Here is an 8,872-nt window from a genome sequence, read left to right as displayed (position 1 = left end):
TTGAATGTGTTTGTGAGTGTCTGTGTGTGTGCGCCTTTGTATGTGTGTGTGTGTTTACCTCTTTCCCCACAGGTAATTCACTTCCGAGCACACAGATCAGACTGATGACTTTGGACACTAATGTGTTGAACGTGAGATATTCGGGCAGCATCACTCCTCTCAGACACGTCTTCATTTCAGGAATACCAGACCCTGAGCCACACAAACACTTAGAAAGGTTACTATATAAAGAATCACAAAGAAAGTTCATCAGGGACTAAGCTATTTGAAAGGCTCATGAAGGATGTTTCGCTTCATACTGTATATACAGTAGTGATGATTTGTGAATGTGTGCATCTTACCAGCTGCCTGAATTGATACTATGTTTGCGAAGCCTGCCGCAAAACACATCAGAAACAAAGAATATGCGACCCACGCCAAATACTGCAGGAAAACATGACTGTCTGCAAGATTGTAGATCCACCTGTGCGCTGTAGAGAGAGAGACATGTACTGTCATGAGAATCAGGTTTTATAACAATTATATCAATTTGGGAGAGAATATATACAGTTTTTTTATTCGCTTTGGTACTATTTTCACAAGAAAGGTGTACATTTTCACAACTCATAGTACTAATACCACAACAGATCATCAAAAGTGCACTTTTTTCAAACATTTCAGCATATTTTCGATTGTGTTCGTACAATACACAAAACCACAAAGTATCCTTTTCACTACACAAAATGTGTTTCATCTTTATAAATGTTTCATTCACAGTAACCACCTTTCATAAATCTCTTACTATCAAACTTTTGATTTGCATCTCTTCTCGTTCAGTTTAATACATTTGTCTATTATTTAATCCAACTGATCTTAATGGTTAATCACAGAACCGTTTGGTAAACCTATAGATTTTAAATGGGTTTGTCCGCAATATACAGTATATGGATTTTGAGAAGAAATAAAAATGCGTGTTTGTAGGAACATATAAATTATGTGTAGCCACACATGATGAATACTCGTTATTGCTAATTGATTTCATATAGTAACCACAATTGGTCACTATATAAAAGTGTGGGTGTAAACACTGGCAATTTCTTTCAGCATGGAGCAGGATAGACAGCAAGGAATAGAAAGAGCTTGTGGACAAGGGATCCGTCAGAGAAGTGGACCCCAACAGAGAGGTCAGAGAGGTGGGCATGGGCCCCAACAGAGAGGTCAAAGAGGTGGGCATGGGCCCCAACAGAGAGGTCAAAGAGGTGGGCATGGGCCCCAACAGAGAGGTCAAAGAGGTGGGCATGGGCCCCAACAGAGAGGTCAAAGAGGTGGGCATGGGCCCCAACAGAGAGGTCAAAGTGGTGGACATGGGCCCTAACAGAGAGGTCAAAAAGGTGGGCATGGGCCCCAACAGAGAGGTCAAAGAGGTGGGCATGGGCCCCAACAGAGAGGTCAGAGAGGTGGGCATGGGCCCCAACAGAGAGGTGGGTATGGGCCCCAACAGAGAGGTCAGAGAGGTGGGCATGGGCCCCAAAAGAGAGGTCAAAGTGGTGGACATGGGCCCCAACAGAGAGGTCAGAGAGGTGGGCATGGGCCCCAACAGAGAGGTCAGAGAGGTGGGCATGGGCCCCAACAGAGAGGTCAGAGAGTTGGGCATGGGCCCCAACAGAGACGTCAAAGTGGTGGACATGGGCCCCAACAGAGAGGTCAAAGAGGTGGGCATGGGCCCCAACAGAGAGGTCAAAGAGGTGGGCATGGGCCCCAACAGAGAGGTCAAAGAGGTGGGCATGGGCCCCAACAGAGAGGTCAGAGAGGCGGGCATGGGCCCCAACAGAGAGGTCAAAGAGGTGGGCATGGGCCCCAACAGAGAGGTCAAAGTGGTGGGCATGGGCCCCAACAGAGAGGTCAAAAAGGTGGGCATGGGCCCCAACAGAGAGGTCAGAGAGGTGGGCATGTGCCCCAACAGAGAGGTCAGAGAGGTGGGCATGGGCCCCAACAGAGAGGTCAGAGAGGTGGGCATGGGCCCCAACAGAGAGGTCAGAGAGGTGGGTATGGGCCCCAACAGAGAGGTCAGAGAGGTGGGTATGGGCCCCAACAGAGAGGTGGGTATGGGCCCCAACAGAGAGGTGGGCATGGGCCCCAACAGAGAGGTCAGAGAGGTGGGCATGGGCCCCAACAGAGAGGTCAGAGAGGTGGGCATGGGTCCCAACAGAGAGGTCAAAGAGGTGGGCATGGGGCCCAACAGAGAGGTCAGAGAGGTGGGCATGGGGCCCAACAGAGAGGTCAAAGAGGTGGGCATGGGGCCCAACAGAGAGGTCAGAGAGGTGGGCATGGGCCCCAACAGAGAGGTCAGAGAGGTGGGCATGGGCCCCAACAGAGAGGTCAAAGAGGTGGGCATGGGGCCCAACAGAGAGGTCAGAGAGGTGGGCATGGGCCCCAACAGAGAGGTCAGAGAGGTGGGCATGGGCCCCAACAGAGAGGTCAAAGAGGTGGGCATGGGGCCCAACAGAGAGGTCAGAGAGGTGGGCATGGGCCCCAACAGAGAGGTCAGAGAGGTGGGCATGGGCCCCAACAGAGAGGTCAGAGAGGTGGGCATGGGGCCCAACAGAGAGGTCAAAGAGGTGGGCATGGGCCCCAACAGAGAGGTCAGAGAGGTGGGCATGGGCCCCAACAGAGCGGTCAAAGAGGTGGGCATGGGCCCCAACAGAGAGGTCAGAGAGGTGGGCATGGACCCCAACAGAGAGGTCAAAGAGGTGGGCATGGGCCCCAACAGAGAGGTCAAAGAGGTGGGCATGGGCCCCAACAGAGAGGTCAAAGAGGTGGGCATGGGCCCCAACAGAGAGGTCAGAGAGGCGGGCATGGGCCCCAACAGAGAGGTCAAAGAGGTGGGCATGGGCCCCAACAGAGAGGTCAAAGTGGTGGGCATGGGCCCCAACAGAGAGGTCAAAAAGGTGGGCATGGGCCCCAACAGAGAGGTCAGAGAGGTGGGCATGTGCCCCAACAGAGAGGTCAGAGAGGTGGGCATGGGCCCCAACAGAGAGGTCAGAGAGGTGGGCATGGGCCCCAACAGAGAGGTCAGAGAGGTGGGTATGGGCCCCAACAGAGAGGTCAGAGAGGTGGGTATGGGCCCCAACAGAGAGGTGGGTATGGGCCCCAACAGAGAGGTGGGCATGGGCCCCAACAGAGAGGTCAGAGAGGTGGGCATGGGCCCCAACAGAGAGGTCAGAGAGGTGGGCATGGGCCCCAACAGAGAGGTCAAAGAGGTGGGCATGGGGCCCAACAGAGAGGTCAGAGAGGTGGGCATGGGGCCCAACAGAGAGGTCAAAGAGGTGGGCATGGGGCCCAACAGAGAGGTCAGAGAGGTGGGCATGGGCCCCAACAGAGAGGTCAGAGAGGTGGGCATGGGCCCCAACAGAGAGGTCAAAGAGGTGGGCATGGGGCCCAACAGAGAGGTCAGAGAGGTGGGCATGGGCCCCAACAGAGAGGTCAGAGAGGTGGGCATGGGCCCCAACAGAGAGGTCAAAGAGGTGGGCATGGGGCCCAACAGAGAGGTCAGAGAGGTGGGCATGGGCCCCAACAGAGAGGTCAGAGAGGTGGGCATGGGCCCCAACAGAGAGGTCAGAGAGGTGGGCATGGGGCCCAACAGAGAGGTCAAAGAGGTGGGCATGGGCCCCAACAGAGAGGTCAGAGAGGTGGGCATGGGCCCCAACAGAGAGGTCAAAGAGGTGGGCATGGGCCCCAACAGAGAGGTCAAAGTGGTGGACATGGGCCCCAACAGAGAGGTCAGAGAGGTGGGCATGGACCCCAAAAGAGAGGTCAGAGAGGTGGGCATGGGGCCCGTCAAAGGGTTGGTCATCAGAGAGAGGGAGTCAGAACCGGAAACATCTCCATGTGCCCAGGTATCTCTGAAGATGGTGTTGTAGGACGTAGGCCATTACTTGGCTCCTATAATGCTGCACATCTTATTGAGTTTCTCAATGAAATTGAGCCAGCCTGTCAAAGTGAAGGGGTCACCTATGTAATTGTGTGGGACAATGTCAGGTTCCACCATGCAGAGGTAGTTCAAGCATGGTTTCAGGCCCATCACCGATTCATGACCCTCTACCTGCCTCCATACTCTCCCTTCCTCAACCCTATTGAAGATTTTTTTTCAGCATGGAGGTGGAAGGTCTATGATCGCCAACCCCTTGAGCGTGCTACCCTCCTTCAGGCCATGGATGATGCATGTGATGACATCAGTGTAGACCAATGTCAAGCATGGATTCGCCTCGCCAAAAGGTTTTTTCCAAGGTGCTTGAACAATGATAACATTCATTGTGATGTGGATGAGAATCTATGGCCAAATGCTCAAGACAGGCTTGATCCAAATTAATGTAATGTGTGCACTAAATGTTATGTTTTCTTCTCATTTAGTTGAATTTCATTATAGAAAGTATACCTATGTTACAATTATATCTGAAAAATAAAAACTAATTCACCCAAATTATTGTAGAGGATGTCTTCATTGATCCTTCACTTGATTACACATAGGATGGATATTTTGGAAATTATAGATTATGTAAATGTTGGGTAATGTATTAAATATATTGGTATATAAGTGTATTGCCTAATGTGTAAACTGTGTAATCTGTCTTTTATAGTACTGTAGCATATTAATTTCAGCACTTCTAAGGCCGATTTGAAACCAGTATCTTGCATTGTTTGCTGTTGGATGAACTGAATGTTAAAAGTACTAAACTGAAAGAAGATCATACTGTTGTGTTTCGGTGATTAAACCAAATGTTCTCATTACATATTACAATAGTCTTGTGTTTGAAACAATGATTATATGGAATGAAAACATGTGCAACTGAATTAAAGCATGAGATCAGGTTTTGAAAGAATGACTAGCTGTGTTACAAGTGTGATCAGTTTGGATTTTTGTACTAAGAGTTTTGAAAATGCACACCTTATTTGTGAAAATAGTACCAAAGCGAATCAAAAAAACTGTAATAAAAGTGTTAGAAAAAGTCTTCAATTTGAGGGGTGAAAAACAAACAAATAAGCAACTTAATTATAACTGAATTGCATATATATATAAATTTAGTTTTGTAAAAAAAAAAAAAAAAAAAAAAAAAATGTATATTATATATATATATATATATATATATATATATATATATATATCTGGTACAATTTTTTTAAATATACTTTAATGTCAGGTCATCTGGATGGTCCTAAAAAAATTAGCTTCATTTTCTTGAAACAAAATACAATTATCTGATTATCTAATTATTTGTTTCTAGAAATATTTGGGCTGAATGAATGAATTAAACAATTAATTAATTAATTAGCTCATTTGAAACAGAGAGTGTGCCGTTACATTTACAACCCTTAACTGAAGACATATTTTACAATGTATTACTGATAATAATTATTGATTTAAATAAAATTATGTAAAAAAATATATATAGAAAAAGTAGTAATTAAAAAAAAAAACATCAACAACATTTCATAAACCTGAGGTTTCACTACATTTCAGAAATATGTTTAATGACATAATGAATTCTGAATGGTCCTAAAAAAAATTTTATATCTGAATTATTTGCTTCTTGAAAACAAACAAATAAGTTGCAATAAGACTCAAAAATTATTTTACTGTCTGATGTCAGAGAAACTTTTAAAGCTCCAGAAAAAAAAGTTTATTCTCTAGTTCTTTAAAAAAAGAAAAAAAATCTATAATAAACATCAGGAACAATTAAAAAATATTTTAACATTTTTTTAAATACAACCTTGTAGATCTACTGGCTAATTCTGACACTGATACACACTCACCTTCTGTGAAGTGGTCGACGAAGACATCCATGACGAAGCTGATCACTGCCATGATGAACCCCAGGATCATGAGGAAGATCCAATCTGCTCCGATGAACGACACAAAGAGCCGCTGAAAGTGTGAGGCCCAGGCTACACACACACACACAGAGAGAGAGAGAGAGAGAGAAAGAGAGAGAGAGAGAGAGAGAGAGAGAGAGAGAGAGAACTACATTACCCACAATGCATCAGCACACACCTGGCACAGCTTTAACTGCAATGGCCCAATAGAGGGCGCGCTGTTCACACTGACACAATATATTGTTTTATATATTTCTAAAATATAATTAAAAAAAATTATTTTAATTTATATATGTTATAGCCTAAATGTATTAATATATTGCTTTAATTAATTTAAAGTACTGAAGTGGGATTAACGCTTTAGAGCTGTTGAAACATTGTGTCAGTGTTGTAGAAGCATTGCTGTAACGTTGTAGATGCGGATTCGCTCACCTCCACACTTCTGAGACCCTCTGAGATCGGACAGAGATCCACCGAGGGTCTTTCGAGGACGGGATGCATCTTTTGTGTAAACACCTCGTTCCTACAGGCACAGATATTGATTCAAAACTATATCATTTATAGCCTACCAACCAGAGTTCACTTTCAGCTACAGTTGTTACTACAGTAAAACCATAATAAATTGTCAGTTTGTTTAGTATTCTTCAGCTTAACCTCTGGATTACACCACATCTCTTGTGTGTTTAACTGTGGGAAAAAATAATAACTGTGTTAGCGCTGGTATTTTTCGCCGAAACTGTGGATGTTTTTTTTTTTATATTGACCTCACTTCTGTGGTAAAATTTTAACTCACATACCTCAAAACTTATATATATATATAATAAAAAAATCCCGAGTTGTTACGTTACGTACGTTACGTACGCACGCGTGCGCGCGCGCGTTTTTGGCGGATGCCGATGCGCGGCTGTTCAGAGAAAAGTCTTTCAGGAGATTAAAGTAAGTTTTACCCATATATTTGTTGTTTTATATCGAATTGCAGAACCGTTTAAAGTTACTCACGCGTTAAAACAACACAAATAAGGCTGAACTAGAAAATAAAAATCAGTACGTGCTCGATATTTCCTTTTTTTGTTTTGGCAAAAAACCCGCGATACTAAAGTGAATCGATACTCATACTGACGAAAATGACTCGTTATGGTTAATTCAGTTAACGACAACACGGGTTTAATTTAATTTAATTATTGTGTATATATGTTACAATAACATGTTTAGGCTATGTACTGTTGATTGTAGGCTAATTAGTTTATTGTTTTACTGACTTTATCTTCAGTAATTGCTTGAAAACGTATTAATTTTAATGATTAGGCTAGTATTAGTTTTTGCTGTAGTAGGCTATTGTGAGATTTCACTGGTGTCTAAACTGTTGGTATCATAACAACCTTATTTATACCAAAAACACTGTGCTATTATTATAAAATGGATTATTTTGTAATATAATACTTTGGTCATATATCTCCTCTCTGTGATGCGTGTTTGTTTTGGTAATTAAGAGTGCTATTAAAATAACTATTATTTAATATTTCAAAAGTACATAAGGCACATAGTGGTTGTTAATGTTAATTCATTTTACTTTTAATTTGCTTTAATGACAAAACATACAAACACAATAGCTTTAACCATTACATATATTGCTGGAAGTAAAGCACTTCATCCTTTTTTATGTTAGTGTATTAAAGACTCTTCCAGCGTTTGCCAAAAGTATTTCTTTTTTACTTTTCACATGCACATTATTATTATTTTTATTGTTATAACTCTTTGTTAAAGTATTCTTCATTTCATGAGACCAGTGTTATTTTAGTATCAGTGGGATACTATTGTAGTTTTTAATTGATAGTTTATATATTTTAGTATTTTTTGTTTTGTTTTAGTGTCTTTGTCAATGTTATATAAAAAAATATCCTTTATTTTCACTTAACTTTATGAAAATGTAAAATAGTTCCTAGATAAATGTAAGGTTATTTAATTTTCTTTTTTTATTATTATTGTAAGTTTTTGTTTTCACTTAAAAAAATACTATATATATTTAGTTTTGTCTTTGTCATTTGTATTATTTTTGTGAAAAATATTTCTTCCTTTATTTTCACTTTATAAAAATGTGAAATATAAAAAAAAATATATATATATATATATAAATTTTTCCCATTTCAAGTAACAATTGTTGTTTTAATTGTACTTTTTGGTAACTATAATTACCTTGCCCTCTATATAATGCATGGAAAAAGCTATCCATTTCTATTCTTTTTCAGTGACACTTGCTAAAACACCAATCAGATGTAGTTCTGTCCTCTACCAGCAGGGACAAAATGCAGAAAAATGTAAAAAACGCTTACCAAATTATTCTCATCTGTTCCGTCCACAGCCATTATTACGATCACACACGTGGACTGATTGTTGGTCGCTACACACACGTCGCACACACACGCAGCAAGCGTGGATGTGTGGTAGCCGATGCTTCGGTCAGTTGCGTGACAGCGTTTGTGAGTTTTTATATGTGGAAGAAGTTTGTGTTTAGCTAAATATGAGTGAAACTCCACCCACTGCACGCCAGAGATACTCAGAAACCAGCAGTCAATAATTCATCAAAACATTTCATTTTTAATATTATGATTGGCTGTATTTATGTAGAACAACGCAGACTATTCTATTGATGAATCATCACCTCGCACGAATGTCTGTGGAGATCTTTATATAGAAAAGGTCTTAAATAAAGAACTGAAAACGTACTTGCTACTAAAGTAAGTGAGTTTTCTGCAGGTCAATAAATGTGAATCAAATCAAATGAATCTCAGATGCTGCCAGATTAATCAAATCTGTCCTTTTCCAGGAAATACATTTTCTCAGTGTCTGTGACCGATCAAGTGCATAAACACTTCATGCAGGAAACACTTATATCGCTCAGATACGTCTGTTTTTGTAAATCACTGTTTATAGGTAAACACGTGCACATACTTTTATTTATATACTGATTTTAGCTAAAAGTGGAAGTTGTTTTGATGGTCAACAGTCTGTGGGAGTGGAAAGC

At 41.9% G+C, this 8,872-nt stretch overlaps 1 protein-coding gene across 1 annotated transcript in view; it reads right to left on the bottom strand.

Annotated features, from left to right (window-relative positions):
* The window catches only part of clcn2c (chloride channel 2c), a 22,534-nt gene extending 14,240 nt beyond the window's left edge, over window positions 1-8,294 (bottom strand). Inside the window, exons 1-5 of the mRNA XM_059533889.1 lie at window positions 8,181-8,294; window positions 6,283-6,373; window positions 5,791-5,922; window positions 342-470; window positions 59-192 (exon numbers count right to left, since the gene is read on the bottom strand). Of these exons, the coding sequence (XP_059389872.1) occupies window positions 59-192; window positions 342-470; window positions 5,791-5,922; window positions 6,283-6,373; window positions 8,181-8,213 (519 nt within the window). The 5' untranslated portion in view covers window positions 8,214-8,294. The remainder of the gene's footprint in view (window positions 1-58; window positions 193-341; window positions 471-5,790; window positions 5,923-6,282; window positions 6,374-8,180) is intronic.
* Between the last annotated feature and the right edge of the window lie 578 nt (window positions 8,295-8,872).

The sequence above is a fragment of the Carassius carassius genome, chromosome 41 (genome assembly GCF_963082965.1).
Source record: "Carassius carassius chromosome 41, fCarCar2.1, whole genome shotgun sequence".
Classification (NCBI taxonomy): domain Eukaryota; kingdom Metazoa; phylum Chordata; class Actinopteri; order Cypriniformes; family Cyprinidae; genus Carassius; species Carassius carassius.
Note: the sequence above shows the minus strand (reverse complement) of the source record. Positions and strands in the feature narration are given on the sequence as shown.